At 50.9% G+C, this 20,610-nt stretch overlaps 1 protein-coding gene across 1 annotated transcript in view; it reads right to left on the bottom strand.

The window, feature by feature from the left end:
• The window catches only part of LOC119109053 (afadin), a 35,190-nt gene extending 27,387 nt beyond the window's left edge, over positions 1-7,803 (bottom strand). The window contains exons 1-6 of the mRNA XM_037232592.1: positions 7,675-7,803; positions 7,168-7,334; positions 6,414-6,523; positions 3,029-3,185; positions 2,125-2,264; positions 829-972 (exon numbers count right to left, since the gene is read on the bottom strand). Coding sequence (XP_037088487.1) covers positions 829-972; positions 2,125-2,264; positions 3,029-3,185; positions 6,414-6,523; positions 7,168-7,334; positions 7,675-7,802 — 846 coding nt within the window. The 5' untranslated portion in view covers position 7,803. The remainder of the gene's footprint in view (positions 1-828; positions 973-2,124; positions 2,265-3,028; positions 3,186-6,413; positions 6,524-7,167; positions 7,335-7,674) is intronic.
• Positions 7,804-20,610: the final 12,807 nt, after the last annotated feature.

Raw genomic sequence — 20,610 nt, 5'->3', positions numbered from 1 at the left:
CTGACATCGTCAGGTTGACGAGATCAGGTGACAACACATGACTCATATGATCAGGTGATAACATACGGCTGATATCCTCAGGCGATAGCACGCAACTGATATAATCAGGTGATAACGCATAGCTGATATGATCCGATGATAATCCACAGCTGACATCTTCGGGTGATAACACAAGGCTAGGATCAGGTGATAAAACACCGCTGATATCCTCGGTGATAATATATGGCTGATACCCTCAGGTGATAAAACATGGCTGACAAGATCAAGTGACGCACCCAAGAAATTTTGAGTTTGTTTTCAATACAAGCATTTCATAAATGAAATTCGGTCTCAATGCATGCCTGCGTGCTTTAAATATACTTGATAAGTCACGATGAGTAATCTCAACTTCTCGAATTGTTCGCGCCAAACTAGGAGTTCTGCGGTGCTGGGGGGGGGGGGGGGGGGGGGGGGATGAGGGGCAATACCCGCCGCGTACACACCGTCACGCTTACAAACAGGACGCCACAGTACCGCCCGACGACCAAGTTCAGCATGTTTACACAAAGGTGTCGTAAATCTAACACACCAATCACACATCCAAAAACCAGCAACGATTTGTTCGGCGTGTCCAGTGTGACAACAGCGATACCTTGCCGTCACCCCGCAAAAGACATACCCACGCGACGCAAGTCGCGACTGGCTGCGGGCCATACACGGCTGGACACAGACCAGCCGGGCGCGGACCGGTGCTCCACTGCCGTCTCCGGGAGCAGCGCTCGCGGTCGGCGGCGCCGACAGGCCGCCAGCCGCCGCCGCTGCGCGGCCGGAGGCGGACGGCCGACCCACCTGCACGAGGCAGTAGTCAGCGGGGTCCTCGCGGTACTTGCCGTACTTCTGCAGCATCTCGACCACCACCGAGGCGGCGCTGTCGTTGATCGACAGCAGCAGCGTCTTGTACGGCACGTCGCTGCACAGACTCTCGCCGTATATCTGCCGGGGGTGTGACGGTGAGGGAGCGAGGCGTGCGTTCACACTCTGAACCGCCGCGGCGTGGCACCGCACACGCCCCCCGTCTGGTGTATCACGCCGGCCATACTGTGGTGGTTGAATCGGCAGCCCAGCCTCTCGCCGTACATGTGCCGGACGGCCCACACATCTGTACAGGGACGCGTCATCAGGGCGGTATATATATATATATATATATATATATATATATATATATATACATTTTTTGTCGTCAAACCAACTAGTTCAACATTGTCAGCGCCAAGACTCCTCTGAACGTCATTGTTAGCGCCTGACTGGTGCTAGCAATAGGCAACTAGCCGTTGCGCGCGTCAGGGGGAAGACATCGACTGTCTTCCAACTAGATCTGACGAGCCCGCCAGCATGCCCTCTACAGGTAAAGTCACAACTTCCCCACAGCAAGCTGCCACACAAAAAGGCCGATCACGTGGTAACTTGTGCTGCCCGAAACATTGCTGTTCACGAATAAAGCCGGCGCAGGGTCGAATATATCGGTGAACTACACAAAGCAAACTCGGTGGCTGTTGTTGACAAGGCTTAAATTCCGTGGTTCGGCACCAAGGAGTCAGAGAATCTATAGAGTGTTTTCTCTGTCACTGCCAGAAACATTATATCAACAACAGTAAAAGCCGGTGAAATGCCTTCAGAGAGATCATTAAATGGCGGACTGAACACCTCACTTCCGCAACTGACAAACACAGCCGACAAAAAGCACGGCATCTCCACTTGGCCGACAACGCCAGTCCCGCCCAGCACTCTCCATCAACTACAGCCAATCCGCGAGACACAGCGCAGGCGTAGCTATCTCCAGAGAACGGCGAACGCCGCAGAGCCCACCGTGCGGACGCCCCGGAGCCGAGCGGCCGGAGACGCGCGCACCGCCCCCGGTCGGCGCCAGCCCGCCCAGCGTGAGGACGCCCGGGAGCCGGGCGGCCGGAGACGCGCGCACCGCCCCCGGTCGGCGCCAGCCCGCCCAGCGTGAGGACGCCCGGGAGCCGGGCGGCCAGAGACGCGCGCACCGCCCCCGGTCGGCGCCAGCCCGCCCAGCGTGAGGACGCCCGGGAGCCGGGCGGCCGGAGACGCGCCCGCCGCCCCCGGCCGCGCCAGCCCGCTCACCTTGAGCGTGCCGCCCGTGTCGGGGCCGCCGTCGCGGCTGCGGAACTGCTGCAGCTTCTTCTCCAGCTTCTGCTGCCGGCGGCGCCGCATCACCGCCTCCGGGTTACTGATGGAGCGCGTGAAGCTCGTCTCCGGCAGCTCTGCGGTGGCAGGGCGCGGCGTGAGCGGCGGCGTGAGACCGCGGCCGGCGCGAGCGCGAGTCCGACACGGCACCCACATGATGCAGTGACCGTCGGCGACGGAAGGGTGACGTGGGTGCCCGCTGGTCCCGCAGCCGCGCCCGACACGGCACCCACATGATGCAGTGACCGTCGGCGACGGAAGGGTGACGTGGGCGCCGACGGCAGAACACATGCGCCGGGCGCAGTGCATGTCGGGCACGGGGATGCGATACGACACCAGCAGCGAGCCAACCGAGCACCGCCCCTCGGCAACAGTCGCAGGACGGGGAGAAAAACTGAACAGCTCGGGATCGGTCACGCCATTCAGCCGGATACAACAGGCCCTGAACACGATGTGAATATACATGGTGAGCTGGCGAGAGAGAAAATAACTACGCAGGATGGAAAAGGAATGGTGGATACATGCTAGTTCATCCAAAAAACTTGGATTATGCTTACCAAAGCCAAGACACAACACAAGCAGTCTGCATGATAAAGCATCACACAGTGGCTACATTTGACAAGCATACTTGTAACAAACATGCATAGCCTGGTCCAATGCGTCATGATCATTATCTGGGCACAGTGCCACTCACGCCAGATACACCCCCTCGTCATCTGCAAGAAAAACGTGATTTAGAACTACATGGAACAAAACAGGTGTAAACTGTAATTCAGAACGCAATTGAGAGGTTGCAAATCATATTTCTGTTGTGGAAAAACGCTCGATAACCCAGACGTACCTGTGTACAGTTTTTCAGCGACGCTGGAATCATTTTCATTACTGCTCTTCATCTTATGTAGTTTCCCTTTCTTCTTCATTTCTTTCTTTTCCCGCTTACTAAGTTTCCGCTTAAAATTGCCTTCATCTAGTGTTGATTCACCGGGTGGTCTCAGGGACTAAAGCAAGGAAAATAATATTGGACACATGCAGCTACCATACATTCAGTTCCTTAATGCATGCTCGCATTCACACATCACAAATGGGATGCAACATCATCACAACTTCATATCTGATATATATATATATATATATATATATATATATATATATATATATATAATGTCCGACTATGTGGCCAAACAACAATACGCATAAAAGCATACGCACATCACTTTTTCATCCAGGTGGACACCATGGAAAGTAATTACCCTGCTACCATTGGGTGACTGAATAGGTCCAGTGATGCATGACCTAAGCTGTTTGCTTAAATGCTGCATTCTTTCCTTGATGAGGATAGTTTCGGGAACTTGTAGAGGGCGCTTGTTTGGACCTGATTTTCTAACAAGTGTTTTCAGTCAGGTCAGAGCATGGAAGTTATTGATTGTGGGTTTGGCGCAAATGTCGGCCTGGCGCTCGCTCCTGCAGGCGCACTCACGCGTCGTGACAGGAATGTTTTGGCCATTCCAATATAGGACTGGTTGCGGTACCGGCAGTCCCCGTGTGGACATTTAAATTCATACACTACAGGGCGCCCCGAAATTGATGCGCGGTCGGTGCTGCCTATTATTTCCCCTCTCCAGAACGCTGGGTGGGTGAAATTGTACCGCGCTCGGCCCCAGGGCATCCCACCGTGTCAGGCGATCACATGACCCTAGCGGCTGACCTGACCTCAGCCGGTAGCGGGCGGGAGAGGTCGCTCCCTTCGAGATAGCCAACGCGTCGAGTCCACGTGTCGCCAGTGGTGAAAGAGCACAGCCATCGATCCCCTACCGCGAGGTTGGGATAGTCAAGGGCGGCATGACCCAGGTTCAGGCCGCCAGGGACTTGGGCGTCAACGTAGCGCCGATTAGGCGCTGGCTGGCCCACGACTGCTCAGGAGACGCTCGAAAGTCGCACAGGTTGAGCCGAATGGCGAAGATCGTCACTGCAAAGTCGGCCTTCAAAAGGCGCCACTTAACGAGAACCCTGGCGAGAGAAGTGACGGCAGAGAAGCACCCAGCCTCCCAGTCGGCCGTACACCGGTATCTGAAGACCAGTCTGCAAATGAAGCCGCTCAAGCTCAGGTTGCAGCCAAGGCTTACCGTGGACCAGAAGCGCAAGTGGCTGGAATTCACAAAGGCCCGCAAGAACTGGTCCGTTCAGGACCGGAGACGCGTCCTGTTCAGTGACAAGTCGCCATTCGAGCTCTTCCAAGCCCCGAACAGCCAGAACGACCGGGTCTGAGCCAACAACAGCTCGGAGGTGCCGATCGCCGAGACGGTAAAGCAGCCGCTAAAGATTTTTGTCTGGGGCATGATGAGCTACGGAGGCCTCTCTGAGCTGCACTAGGTCCCGCACGAGAAGACGGTCACCGCCGACGACTACGTCAGAGAGGTGCTGGAGAAGACTGCAGCCTCGGCGGTGCAGCACAGGAAGGAGAATGACCCGCCAACCAAGGCTAAATTCCTGCCAGACATGTCCCGGGCGATGTTCCAGCAGGACGGTGCTGCAGCTCATCACGCCAGGAAAACCCAGCACTGGTGCCGCACCAACTTCCCGAGCTTCTGGGAGAAAAGTACGTGGCCAGGCAACAGCCCCGACATGTCGCCGATCGATTATCTCTGGGCGATTGTCAAGGAGGAACTCAGCAAGATGTCGCCGGCCACTTCACAGAAGATCCTGCTCCAAAACGTGCAAGCGGCGTGGCGGAGGGTCAAAGCAGAGACTCTCGACAACCTCATGTGCGGCATGCCGGAGCGCATGCGGCAGTGTATACGACTGCGTGGGGGATTACAATGACGATACATAATAAACCGGTCTCAATTATTTTCTCTGTTAGTGAGAACGATACAACCGCGCATGAATTTCGGGACGCCCTGTATATTGGTGAGCTTTAGTTGGTTTTGGTCATGTCAGACTGTTTTTCATTGCAAGGCTAGTAGTTATTCTGCTCTTGTAATAGATGGTTAGTCTTATTTTAGTGTCTTCGTCAGTCGGCGCAATATTTGTCCTAATGATGCCCTGCGAAACTTTTTCGTCCACCTTGACGGAGATGGCGGAGACATTTGATTTCGATAAGAAGTTGACGGGCCGGTTTCTTGTCGAGTGGTTTCTGGTTTCGTCGATTTAATGTGAACTCAATCTCCCCGTCAGTTACGCTGTTCGAAGTCATTAACAACGACAAATTGCTTGCATCCCTCAGGGTGATGGACGTGCTGGGCCACCTGGAGCAATATTTCAGGGCACGCCGTACGATTGAACGAGTGCCGGTTGCGCGGTGACGCTCTGGGCGTTCGCTAGTCGTGTTCATGCATTTGCCAGCATCAATAAATTTATGGTGCACTCACGTGACAAAAGCAATCGAATGGCTTCTGTTGATAACATGTCAGTAAATACACATTTGCCATTGAATGACAAAAATTAAATATATTATCTACAACTTTAAGTTCTATACATAAGTTGAACTTGTGCATACATACACATACACATACACACACATACACACACACACATATATATATATATATATATATATATATATATATATATATATATATATATATATATATATATATATATATATAGTGGCCAGGCAGTGATATCCGGCCAGTGCAAATATGAGGCCAGGCACCCTCTACGAACCCTCGAACCCCACGTCTCCTGGACGTTAGGTGAGTCTGTCTCAACGAAGCACTGCTGTAGTGCCCAGACCTATCCACACAGCCCGTCCCGGTCCGTTCCGGTTCGAACGCCACGCCAGCCGCGCCTCGGCCAACTCTTACCCACACAACCGCCGGACCGACGCTACCCGATCCCGGTACAGACCCGGCACCTCTCCACGCCAGCCGCGCCTCGGCCAACTCTTACCGACACGTGCCGCCGGACCGACGCTACCCGATCCCGGTGCCGACCCGGCCCCTCTTCACGGCAGCCGCGCCCCGGCCAACTCTTACCCACACAACCGCCGGACCGACGCTACCCGATCCCGGTACAGACCCGGCACCTCTCCACGCCAGCCGCGCCTCGGCCAACTCTTACCCACACAACCGCCGGACCGACGCTACCCGATCCCGGTGCCGACCCGGCCCCTCTTCACGGCAGCCGCGCCCCGGCCAACTCTTACCCACACAACCGCCGGACCGACGCTACCCGATCCCGGTGCCGACCCGGCCCCTCTCCACGCCCGCCCAGCCGTCGGCACTCACCCAGGGCTTGTCGTTGAGGTTGCGCAGCAGGAAGCGGCCCTCGCGGTCGTCCTGGTGCCAGTTGAGCTGCACGTGCAGCGGCCGCTCGTTCATGGCCAGTTCGCGCTCCTCTGCGGGACGACCGGCACCCGCTCAGTCCCGGCTCGCCACCCGCTCAGTCCCGGCTCGCCACCCGCTCAGTCCCGGCTCGCCACCCTCACCAGCCACGGCCGGCACCCGCTCAGTCCCGGCTCGCCACCCGCTCAGTCCCGGCTCGCACCCGCCCGCTCAGTCCCGGCTCGCCACCCGCTCAGTCCCGGCTCGCCACCCGCTCAGTCCCGGCTCGCCACCCGCTCAGTCCCGGCTCGCCACCCGCTCAGTCCCGGCTCGCCACCCCCACCCTCACCAGCCACGGCCGGCACCCGCTCAGTCCCGGCTCGCCACCCCCACCCTCACCAGCCACGGCCGGCACAACGGTGGGTTGGCGGTTGTCGAAAGTGGGAAAGTGAGAGGAATTCAAAGGAAAGCAAGGGGGCCCCTGTGGACCAGGTGGCTCAGGGGACATTGACACATTAGCGGGCGTGTCCACTTCTGATAGGCCAATATTTACTGAGCTTACTTGAACGCACTAACGACAAGAGGCATGTCAAGTGCCACAATCAGACAAAGAGAGGCTCCATAGATGATGCCTATCAAATATCAACAAACCCGACCCCGCAATGTCCCGATACCCAGCGCCGGCACTGATGACGTCACAGACGTGCGCTCCTCCTACCGCCGCTCTCGTGGATCTCGTAGAGGGCGAAGCGCGGGGTGGAGAGCATGCGCATGTCGGGCCGGAACTTCTCGATCAGGGTGTCGATGACGTCCACCGACGTGGCGTCCGAAGACACGCGGATGCACTTGGTGGACACCTTCTGTCCGGAGTCCTGGTAGTAAAACCTGCAGCCAAGACGAAACTCGTCTCCAAACAGCCACACTGCTCTCGCAAGACCGGCAAAATGGACAAGACGACTCAAAGCGAAGAAGCCTTCCAGCAACACAGTCGGTATAATGAGTTTAACTTGGCCCCTGCATATGCGCGAGGCATCAAGGACACCCTGACTGACTGACGGGAAGACGGGTTCGTGCGCCGGAGAGCGTCGCCGCATTCACCACAGGCCGCAATACCTCGGGAGGCCAAGAAGGGGCCGGCGTTGGCCGCACTCCCTGTCACGAGGCCTACACGACACCCCTCAGCCGTGCTCAGCCATCCGGCCCGGTCGGTCGGCCCTCAGCTCACCGCATGACGCCATGGAAGTTGAGATGCTCGTCGGGCTCGGAGAGCTCGAACAGGTCAAGCCGGTTGTCGTTCCACTGGGCGATGGTGCTGCGGAGCTTCTCCCACTCCTGTGCGCGCGCCCGGTCCATGGCGGGCGGCGGCCGGCTCGTCTGTGTGCGCACGCCGCCGTCCGGTCAGACGCTCCACGGTCAGATCCGTCCCCGCAGCCGCCGCGTGACCACACCTCTACCGGACCGGCTCGGCCAGCACGCATACAGGGCCAACGTCTTCACATGCGGCTCACACCAGTGTTGGAAAGCTTGACGTCTCCTGGTATAATGCAAACCAGGAGATTTTGTACTCCTGGCTTATGACTCAGTAAAATGAAATATTTTGTACTCCATCATGACGTGACAAAACAGCTTCTGGATAAACTCATTGCATCTCTCTGTTTCAGGACAAAATTAAACCAGAAGGTGTCACAGCTTGAGACTTGCTGCTTCCATCATGAGCCATGTATTGCTATCTGTAATAGCACAAATCTTGCACCTACCAGACCAAGATGCCCAATAGCAAGCAGCCTGTGTTGCCCCCTAGGTATATAATAAATCATGCATGGAAATGTGAAAAATAAAGTGTGTGAATGTTGAATGGAATTGCCTTTGAACAATACCGGGAAATGAGAAACGGGTAGCAGAATACCCATCTGAAGATAAGCGAAGCTCTCACTATCACCCCCTACGCAGACAAACTCAAACTTGAACATGACTTAACCTACCATTGACGATGAACCGCATTAATTGCCAAGGATGCAATGAACGGTAACAGAAAACCACACAACAAAGCACCTACCACAGATGGCCGCCTACTCACACGCCACCACTGTGTCATGGCCATGCAAATAAGAGAATCACTCGCAATTCAGCGTCGGAAACGTCTCTATTTTGCGGCTTGCGCACGCCCCCCAGCTCAGGTTGGAGGTTGACCATGGCAAAACTCTCCAATTGGTTTTAATGATTCGCCTCCTCCTGACTGAATTGTCAAGAGCATAGATATTCTGCTCGTGCTCGTGCCTTGAACAGATTGGTAAACATTTGGAGGAAAGCTGTCTGAAGATGGGCATCACGATTATGACAAAGGACTTATTAGTACTCATCCAGAACCACCCCATAGTTGGATTTTTGGCCACTTCCTGGTATCTGGAATACAAAAATGTTATGGCAGCTGAGGATTTCAATCAAATCAAATTTGTCACTTAAGGGTGTGAAATTAAAGATGGTCACCCAGGCTTCACAAAAATTTCCTTTAAAGTCAAAACACATTAATTTAAATAGCCACAAAACTGCTCGGAGACAGCCATCTCGCTCAAGCAGACATCAGGACACCAGAGTAACATGAACCCATGACTTTGGCCTGGCAAATTAAGTGGAAGGGTTTATTAGGAAAAAAACATCAGTGAACTGCAACATTAACTTTCATATTTCTCAATGATATGGGTTAAAGCACATCAAAATCCATAAATATAATACACTATTTGCCAAAGTCAGCAGGGTGACTAACTCTGCTCACTTATGGCCGGCTTACAGGGGTCTGTCAGGCACTGTACTTGCACTGGTTCGGTTCGGTTGAGAGTGCTGCCTGTCTCTTTTATTTGGCTGGGGCGTGCGGGCTTTGTGCGTTGTCCGGGACATAGAGGGCATGAGTGTTTAGCCATTTTTAAAACTAGTTAGCAGGTGGGGCGTGAGTAGCGTGATAGTGGCGGAGCACAAGTAGGTAGCCATCTGTGGCACATTCATTAATATTTTTTGTGTATCATTTTTCCCTGGCTGTGCGTATCGCAGCCACCTTCCATGTTGGAAGGCGCGTAGGCCTGGCGCATAGCCACCTTCCATCTTGGAGTGTGTATAAGCCTGGTGCATAACCAGCCACCATTTTGGAGGGTGAATACACAGTCTTTCATAAACTCAAACCCATATATGTGCACCCGTGCTCTGTAGTACAGAGACTGAGACCGTGTTGTTTCAGTGTGTCATGTTCAATACTGATGTTTCCTTTCACTTTAAGTGTTTTTACATGAATTGCTGTATATGAAAAGTGGCGTTTTTGTTGGGTACCACCCATTGTACTGTATCTCTCAAATATAGCCCAAAAAATCCTAATGACCCACAGCACTTGGATATTTTGTACTCCACTATAGAAAATCTGTACTCCATTACCAAGACATTTTTAGAATTTCCAACGCTGGTCCACACTGCTATCAATAACTGATAATCTTAAAGTAATTATGCCGACCAAAACTCCTCCTGAATTAGTATTTTTCTCAGAAACTAAGTAATATGCCAACTCAAATAGCAGCCTTTCATCTTCAACAAATCTTGAATGATCTTAATAATGGAACTTTTACAATGTGACTTCAGCCCTAGCAGCACTTAAATCATGCAAGCATCAATAATGCATACTTAACTCCTGTAAAGCCTACATTTCGGCTAACACATCACAAAAATGCTTGAGTACACACACAAAATCTGACCAGTTTGACAAGATCATACAATTTTTGTTCAAACTCTTAAGCCCCAGGGTGCCACAAGACATCCCATTTACTTCCTCAGCTCAGTCACTGTACAGGGCCTGTGCCTAATATGATGAGATATTCCAAGAGATGTACCATCACTGAAGCAACATTCTGGCACAAAATGTCTCTGGTCAAGAAAGTGGTATGAGCAAATTCCAGGGAAAAGTTAAACTAACCCACAGGAAAAACTAAATATATGGTCAGATAATATGCATGGCAAATGCAGCACAAAAGAAATGCAATGCAGTTTCTGCACATGTGATGACAGTGCTGGAGTGACCAAATATGTTGCTTGCATCTAAATGGTTAAGTCTGCTGACAAATCAAAATATACCATTAAGGCTTGGCCCCAAAGACAAGACCAGAAATATTACACTCCCAGCAAATCATGCATCAGATCTACATTCACAGTGTGTGCATGTGTGGTGTATTCTGGTGCATTCCTCCAGCCAGTTTGGAATGTTTTATACACTGAACAAGAGCATTCACATTCTGCAGATGTAGGCATATGGGAGTGTTTTATTAGCTCACATTGTATTACAACCTTGCCATGTGTCTCATTTTACCATGGAATGGAATTCTGATGGGAAAGATTTTATGTGACATGAAAGTCTATGCACAACATGCATGACAGTTCTTGTTCCACTCAGTCACTCTAGAGGAAGCTATGGTGGAATATTTTGACATTGTCCCAGTAAAAGATGAATACAGAATTGGTTCAAAATACTGTAAAACACATCACATACTTTAATACTCTCATAATTCTACACATACTTCTATACTAAACACACACAATAAAATAAATGATACCATTCTGCCATTACTTATGCACAGTTCCACCTTATTCAAATTCACCTTGCATTGTATGTCCAGTATCACTGTATCATAACCAATGGCTTTCCAACATATTAATCAAAACATCTCAGACAGTTAGACAAAGGTAATAGTTCTGATACTAATACCCAATGGCCTTTCACAAAATGGTAGATTTTAAGGGAATCTGGTCAACTAAGAGTACTATTTTTTCCACAGTATGCCAAAAATTCTGCTTTGGAAAGCAGATTTTTGATACCAGGAAATCTTGAGACCGGTCACATAGCCACTAGAACTCTGTGTTTTGCTATAACACAATGAATATTACCAGTTACCACCACCATAAGACAGCTTCCATGACCATGTGCTGATTGTAACACACATTAATACTGTATAGTACAAAGACCTACACCAATGAAGAATTTTACAGGGATTTTGAGTGTTTAGTGATAGCTTCTGGCAAAAAAAGATGAAGCCAAACAAATCAGGAGAGCATGCTGCAATGCTCTTTGCACTTCACCACAAGAATTGTTTTTGAAGTCAATCACTTAGCAACAGCAAGGAAAAAGAATGTGGCATGCTGAAAAGAAAAATGTGTAACTGGGAACACACTGAGCACATGTTGTAAATAAAGAACAATGAAACACCAAAGGTGACAGTGGTATGTGACACATGCAGCACTTCACACATCCATCTGTGGCACATGTGGTAGTTAGTGGTAACCTTTTGGAGGCAAGCCCAACACTCACACACAACTAACTGGCACGCACATGCCTTGAGCCTAGGTTGTATGCTCCTAAGAGTTCAGCTAGAGACCTTGCTGATCATCTATATGTTGGGAATAGGCATACTAGTAATATTTGTACTCACAACTCTGCTTTTCCTCAGGGAGAAAATATCATATGGTATCATATTGGAACACTTGGCATCAGCTATCAATGACAAAAGAGATGAGGTCCTATTAGTCAAGTATGCATTAGTATTAATAAGTAAAGAAATCCTAATATTTTTGCCAGGAATAAGCAGTTGCTTGGCAGTGGTGTGAGGAGTTAGTAAAGCTTAGGCTGTTAGGTAATTTAAGAACAGGATTACCAAGAGCAAAGGAGTCAGGAACATAAGCAGGATTAGAAGCATATTTGAACAGGCTATGTGTGATGCAATAGGTAGGCAGGGAAAGCATTGTGGTTTTCCAAGATGTGCTCTCTTGTAATGCTATCAGCAGAGATTATGACAGATAGAAGGCTAATGCTGACAATCAGAGATATAGTTATGTGAAATGAGATTGGGGTGCTGGGCATGGTTATAAAAAATGACAAAACCCATCCTACAATAAGCAGGCACAATGATATCTACCCAGATAGCACCACATCCTTCTGAAATTTGGGAGCTGCAGACCAAGTGTGAGGCACAGGAGGAAAGAATGGAGCACTGAACAGAATGGAAAACTACATCACTGCTGACATTAGATGATGGTTCTCCACAGCCCAACCATAGTAACAGCACCAACATGGTTTTCTTCCAAAATACTGATTCATATGATTGCAAGTAACTTGTCTTGGTATTCCCACAGTCAAACAATAGATAAGCTCACAGGACTGCTTATATGTAAATGTGTATTCAGTTCAAGTTCATATCTGGCTACCTGATCAGTGATACACACTTTCTGCTAGAAGAGCAAGTGACATTGAGACACTAATTTTCAGCTGGATGCATTACAAGACACTAGGGTATGATGCCTATTCAATAATGCACCTCGAATGCCCAACCCTCACCTCTCACATGAACTATTAGTCATATCCCTGAATCATAACATCTGTTAAATATCACCCCAGTTTGGTGAAATCAACAGCACAAGCTGGAATCATTTCAAAACATATGCAGGCTGCAATGCTGTTGGGGTGAATCAAGTGGCATTAAAATATTCCGTGCAACTACTGCCAACACTTCTCAAAAACTTCCCCACACACCTACCTTATAAAATCCGGAAATCGCAAGTTAACAGAAGCTTCATCTGTAAATGTTCCCACAGATCCGCTCAAATAACCTGACTTCGGTTACTAAACAATTCAGCCATAAAAACAAGACCCCGCATAGATACGTGAAAGCTGACACAAGCAAAACGTTATCAACATACGTCACTACCTCCAGAATAACCTAAACAAAAACCTGTTGTACAAAACGAACGACTCCGCCAGCCCCCACTTGTTACTCCAAACAAATAATGGCGCAACAACGCTCATATTTTGACGTAAGTGACGCAGTTTGGACGCGCCCAGTGAGGGACGAGAGTACCAAATTATAAATAGTAGAGGCTAACTGTGAACACCGCCGTTGTGAGTCACCCCTAGAGTGTCCATGATTGGCCCTTGACATCCAGAATTCCGGAAATCCCGTGACGCAGCCAGGGTGAGGTACCCTGGGCAACGACATGTAGATCCCGTTACCCTTAGTTTATTAACAATACCAGGGATGGAACTTTTCATTTTTCGTTTGGGAGGTGGGGCAACCCATATATCTCGTCCATCCTAGTTCTGAGATGCATTTCTTCACGCATTTTGTCCACTTACGTTTGCGGCCAGGGTTCAGATTTAATATAAGGAGGAATGTCCTTCAGCTCCAGTTTTTCGGTATTATAAGCTCAAAAATCTTACTTTAAGTGAACGACCTTCAACATTTTCAGAAGTCCTGGTTAAACGACATTGTAGTGCTTAATAACAAATGATACTCAACATAATGATCTGTGATCATCCTTAAGGGCTCATCTCTTGAGGATGAGCACGGAACAACAGACAGACGTTTGCATTTTAGTAATGTTTCTGCATAGGTGTCTTTTAGCTTCTAAACTGAAAATACCAATTCCACACCCAGTTTTGATAAAACAGGTGTCTAACCTGCTGGAGAACAATCAGAAATCATTTGGCCACAGCGCCTGCCTGTCATAGTAGACACCGCACGTGCCCACAAACGGTGCCGTTTTGTGACCGCTCCAGGAGCGTGCGTGAAGGCAACGAATAAGTGGCTTTTGGGCTCATCCCGAAAGTATCAGTCACTGAGGCTAAAGAGCGTTCAATGACGTGATGACATCGCTCCAGGACTGTCTCAATTTTATGGTCTCATTCTGCTTGTAATCGAACAGTGGAGACGGGCGTATCCTGAGGGTGGGAGGGAGAAGGCATGGATGGGGCCATGCCATACCCCCCGCCCCTTTTGGGCCACTCATGAGCCCCGCTGAGTCGCACCAAAGCTTTGCTTCAAACCCCCCCCCCCCCCCCCATAGCCTTCATTTCCAAGAAGTATCAAATTCCAGGTACACCGTAAAGGGTCACAAATTTTCATGTTCGGGAGGCACCAAATTCCAGACGCACTACAATATGTGTCCGTTCTCTGTTTCACAAAATCCTGGATCGACCCATTCGGCAAAGGAGCACCCAAAGAGTTATTTCTGACATCATTACCATGGAGTTATCATTACCATGCAACTCTATCACTCATAAACGTATTCAAAACATTTTTCATCACACGCCATGTGCATGTACGAAACTTTAAAGCATACGTGAACTGCATCTAAATTATTACAATCACGGCGCTTGTTGCTTTTATGTGGGCTGGCCTGCGGGAATCTCGTGATTGCCATTGTGTGTCCGTGAGGAACCTGCCTGGCGATCATGATCATATTGCGGAAAAATGAGGAGCCAGTGCTCCAAGTTCCCAGACGGCCAGCATGAGGGATGTCGCCACGATTTGAAGTCAAAGCAAGAGCGTATAAGAAAGCACAGAAACAAACGAAGCGGGCGAAACGTTCTTGAAAGAGTGAAATCTCACATATTATAATGGTGGTTGGCATGGTGATGTCGCCCGGGAGTTAAACAAAGCAACAGACGAAAACGAACTAAATACAAGAGCCGTCTTGAAATGGTGAAGTCCCGTTTGCCATATGCATGCTAGAGAGTTACACAATAAAATCAGTCCAGTACAACTAAGCAGATTGAAGGCATGCGATGCTGTTTTACGCTAAGCAAGGAAGCACCCGCGCCTGGCGCGCCAACTTTGGCTTACGGTGAAAGTTTTACAGTAAAACCGGCCCAGCCCGCCCCCAGTGGGCAACCCGCGCACATCTATGAGGAAAAAAATATTGGGAGAGTAAGAGAAACGAATAAACAGAACGTTACAGCCAAGGCGGAAGAACATTCCAGGACGTGGGTTGCCGGAAACAATTTGCGGTCGATTTTTTCAAAGCGTCGCCATAGTCAATGCTCAGTATTCACGGAAAGTGAGGATGTCATGGCACCCAAGGATCTCGTTCCTTCACCTATGGCTGCCACATACCTGTGAAGTGAATGATGATGCTGTCCCCTCCCCCCCCCCCCCCCCCCACCACCAGTTTCAAGGCCTTAAATTTACCCGTCAATCCGCCTCATAGTTCGTTGCCGGCTGCCAACAAAGGTCTTGTTGGCGAGCGAGATCTCTGCCAGCGAGACCTGGGACTTCAACGAGTCCTGTTGAAATCTCCTGCAGTGGACACAGGTGCGCCCGCGTGGAGACGTGCGCGGAGGCGGAGCGCCGCGGTGGCGTGTGGTGGCGGAGGTGGCACCCGGTGGCGGAGGTGGCGCCCCCTCCGCCTCGGACGGCGGCGGCAGCGCTGGTATGACGATGAGCCGATCGTGGTCACGTGCACTAGTACAAAGACAGCTGTCGATTCGAGACCCTCGACACCCTCAACACGCAGCCGATGTTGTTTATTAAACAGCCGACTCGGGACCCTTGACACCATCAACAAGCTGCCGATGTTGTTGATTAAGCAGCCGATTCGAGACCCCCGACACCCTCAACACGCAGCCGATGTTGTTTATTAAGCAGCCGATTCGAGACCCCCGACACCCTCAACACGCTGCCAATGTTGTTTATCAAGCAGCCGACTCGAGACCCTCGACACCCTCAATACGCTGCCGATGTTGTTTATTAAGCGGCCGACTCGAGAGCCTCGACACCCTCAACACGCTGCCGACGTTGTTTAAGCAGCCGATTCGAGACTAGTTACCAGCCGATTTGAGATATTCGACTAATTCCATACATTGGCCACCCACAGTTAACAGCCGATTCGAGAAACTCCAATCAATCGTCACTTTCGGAAATTTGTGCTTGAAATAAGCACGAAAGGTCTTAATCTCTCGGCTTTGTCACCATGAGCTAAGAGTTCATGTGATGATAGTCATCGCTCTTCAATGCGCCGGAACGTACCGACTGAACGACGTTCTCAAACACAATTATATGCGTCCTAGCCGGCGGCTAAGCCGGAACCATGCGATGACCCATACCCGGTACGATACCAGAAAATGACTCATACTGTTGTAAACTGAGATATATAAATTATGCTACCAGAATTGCAAACATATGGCACCACGAGCATGGCGCGTCAGTCACGAATGCTGCGCTTTGTTTGGCCTAGATACAAAATTCCAGGGCCAAGGTCACGAGAGATCTTATGTGCTACATTTTTCCACGTGGATGTTCGCTTCAGCTCGATACCACATGTGTGGCGAATCCCATAAGCTAAAAAAGGCTAAAGGCTAAAACCTTTAGGTTTACGCGGTGGCATGGACCTTTCTGCCCAGCCTGTGATAAAAAACAGAAGCTTCACATACGCACAACTTGCCTGCCTTATCTTTCTACAATTTCCTTGCAAACCTGAAGCAGTGTTAAATCGAGAACGCACGGTACAACCGACAGGCCCGACTTGATGTTTTTGGTTTCATTTTCACGGAAAAGACGAAACACTTTAATTAGACTGCAGCCCACAGAAACAGATCATAAAGTACATAAACCGCTCTCCACAATAGTGATATAAGTATCACTTCCTTAGAAGCGCCATGTGCACGTATACGTGCTCGCTAGCTATCACCCACTCTTCACTGCGGTCATCAGGAGCACTCTGGCCGCCGTGCGTGTTCAGCCAGGCGTTAATGGTCTGACCATCGACGTCCAGGCTGGCGCTGATGGCCTGACCATCGACGTCCAGGCAGGCGCTGATTGTCTGACCATCGACGTCCAGGGTCGCGCTGATGGCCTGGCCATCGACGTCCAGGCTGGCGCTGATGGCCTGGCCATCGACGTCCAGGCAGGCGCTGATTGTCTGACCATCCACGTGGTGGCTTCTGCAACGGCTTCGACAATCAGACCCGGGGCGGACTCGAGGAAGCGTGTCAATGAGGACGCGCTGAAGGACAGGGACCTCTATCTGCTCATCCGGCTCACCCGGTCTGGTTGATCCCAAGATCTCGTCGTGGCTCACCGGATACACTACAAACGCTCTGTCAGGTACGCTTGCAGTGTCTGCTCAAACAACGACGGGTTGTGAGCGGTCGGGTGCTTGTGCCGCCAACGCTGCCGTGTGAGGTGCTTCGCGTGCCCCACATTGTGCCAGGGCACGGGCCGGATATCAAGCTCTGGCCCGGCATCCCCGAGCACATCGAGGACGTGCGCTAAGAACGCGATGCACGTCGGAGGATATCTCGGTCGCAGGTAACCAATCCTCGGGGCAGCCAAGTGGGCCAGCCGGACCCTTCCTTCCAGCCCATTGCGACTGGCATCTGCGTGGCGTGCGGCGCCGAGTTCCTGGTCAGGGTTGCCAAGTCCTGCGGCCGGGCGCACCACCTTGTCTCGTCATCGCCGTGTCTTTGTCAAGCGCGAGAGGACACCGCCAAGCCCCCTTCGGCTTCTTTGCGATCTTCGGCGCATCTGAAAAGCTGAGCATGGACGGTGAACCAGAGCTCACGGTGAAGGGGACTGCGGGCCTTTGTCCGTGTTTGGTGTGAATTATCGACTCTCATCCGCATGCCATCCGCAGTCGAACGGCAGGGCAGCAGCAGCCGTCAGTACAAGGTACTCTTCGGACCAAAGACGTAAGTACATCACCAGCCTTCAGTCCAGCCCAGCCCTGCGGCGCCTTCCTGGGGCGCCTGAGTCCAAAACGCGCCGATGGCGGCTTAGCGGCCCCGGTCCAATACCCGGTCTGGAGGCGGCGGCGCGTGTTGGAGCTCTGTGCCTAAAAGGGACTGGTGGCAGCTTTGGGGGCCTGGGTAGGAGCTTGGCCGATGGCAACGGTGACGTGGGTCCTAGCTGGACCAGTGGAGGTGTCCTGCTGTTAAGAGATGTTTGTGTGCATTGCGTCTCAGTCTAGTTTCAAGCGGTGTCGGAAGAGCAACACTGGGGACCGGCCTCAAAAATTGACCGGGCGTGTACGGACGCATCCAGGAAGACATTTGATGTTCTGAATGCAATGCCGGCTGAGACCATCCGGCATAAAGATTGTTGCAATTTCTAGAGGAATTCCGACAGAAATTCCAGTGGTATAGAGAGGTCGGTCAGTCGGGACCCACTGGACCTCGTCGGAGGCGTTGCAGGCGGCGGTAAGAGCGATGCCAACGTCGTGGTAGTGTAAATCACGGGAAGCCACCCCGCACCTGCATCGCCATGCAGGCTGAAAGCACACTGTCTCTCCGCCCACCAGGCAGAACGGAGCCTAGTCAGCATGCAACATGGTCGGAATGTTATCGCAAATGATGTGGATTCATTGCTGGATATGCCACGATTATCCCAGTTGATATCTGTCCATTAGCTGCGGATTTTTCGGTCCCATTATGAGCTGCTTTCTTCAGGAGTATTGGATGCTATCGCAGCCATCGCCTGGTGACCACTGATGCCATCATTGAGCCCCCCGACTGTTGACCAGATCATCGTCCCCGGCAGGCCGACGGTGATGTGGTCGGTTGTGCTTGTTGATGGCCATACGCGCAGGGGTGTGTCAACTGGTTGGTAAAGCTGCAGTTTGCGAAGGACTTCCTTGACTCCATGCACGTCATGACCAGCAACGTTCATAGCTGCATCATCATGCACGATGACAGCTTTTCCCGGCGATTTCACTTCACGAAGCGCCCGTCTAGATATCCAGAGTGGGTCAGGCGGCCGGTAGATGGCCCCCACGGCCGCCGGCCGCCGAGCCTCGGTAGGCCCTTGACTCAGACAGGCTTCCGACGGCGAGTCACTGTTCGGCAAGAGGCCCGGATCGGCGCTCTGTGTCCTCTTGAGCGTTATATCGGCTCCGCTTCCGCACAACAGCGCACTTACCGCGCTTCTTCTGTGCTAGTTCGACTGGAGAACTAATGCACTGCAGCAGTGCTAGTGATGCCGCTACTGAACTGCCAGCACTGCGTCTCGCGGGGCAAAGCGGGCGAACTGCATAACAGGGCGCTGAAAACATAGGCAATCCCCTTGACAGGCGCTGATCCAGGAATTCGTCATGGGAGGGGCCACGCTTCACTGATGCTTGGAATTTGGTGCAATCGCAATGGTTCACGTGACACCGCACGACGCAGATATTGAAATAGATACAACAGTAGTACTAGCCTTAGTCCACGGAGAAAAAAACAGGGGAGTGGAGATATAGTTGGGATATAGAACCCAACTAAATCTCCATTCTCCTGCATTTTTCTCAGAGGAATAAGGCTTACACTACTGTCTTACCTATGGGAATAATGTTCCTCGCTAACGCACCGAACAAAAAATATTGAAATGCTTGTGAATGCTGTGACGAAGCCAGTGAAATTGGCGGCGGCGATAAAGTGGCGAAGCCAGTGAAATTCGCAGACTTTCGGCACGATTTTCGTTCTGGTGGTAAACAAATGGCCATTTCGGTGGAATGTGTAGCTTGTTTTGTGTCCCTACTATGCGGATCTTGTGCTGCATGCTTTGGACATCACGAAGGAGCACGGAAATTGCTCAAATTTGAACAGAAAAATGTGACCACGACGTTGCATAAGTAGTATGGGCTCCACAGATTGAAAAACCGAGGGTTGTAGGTGTACTGAACCGCTGGCTCGGATGCGAACATCCATCGGAATACACGGCTGCTGTTGTCTGCGGCCAGACTGCCAAGAGTCACCATCGCGTGCTAGCGGCACGAGACGATCTCTCAGACTTCTTGCATCCATGTTTATTTGGTTACGCCAGTAACCAACCAAACATGTCAAGGGAGGGGCACACACAGTTTTGTTGAAGTAATTACAAATTTTCACTGTTGCTGTTCTCAAAGATATTTAGGACGCACCACGTTTCGCACATCTCAAAAAGGTGGCTTAAATTACCGGCTATACATACACATGGGTTGCTTGTTCAGATATGTATCCGCCAGCTATTTAAGTATAAAACATAATTATCAGCCCGTTGAATAAGAATCAGCCCGTTGAATTTTCACCTAAGTGGTGAAAAGGCAGTATGGAATCCTATCCCCAAATGATCCCAAAAGTGTTTCGCTGGATACAGCCCACTTTATTTCGAGATCAGTTCTTTCCCTTTTTATGTTGATTTTCCCTGACTGAACAAAATGCCAGAAGCTATCAAAAGACAAAATTCTGCAAATATTTAGACGCAAATAAAGAAAATCAGCCAGGAAATAAATCACTTTACCGAGTGAAACGCGGGCGCTGTTAACTTTAGTGTTTTATTCGGCCCCATTTATAAAGCAGTCAAGGGCGTTCATGGTTTTCCTCGGCGTTTCACGCACGTTTTGGGGGCCG

Source organism: Pollicipes pollicipes, unplaced genomic scaffold, assembly GCF_011947565.3.
Source record: "Pollicipes pollicipes isolate AB1234 unplaced genomic scaffold, Ppol_2.1 Scaffold_7228;HRSCAF=8575_pilon_pilon_pilon, whole genome shotgun sequence".
Taxonomy (NCBI): Eukaryota; Metazoa; Arthropoda; class Thecostraca; order Pollicipedomorpha; family Pollicipedidae; genus Pollicipes; species Pollicipes pollicipes.
This window is presented reverse-complemented; position numbering and strand designations above follow the sequence as displayed.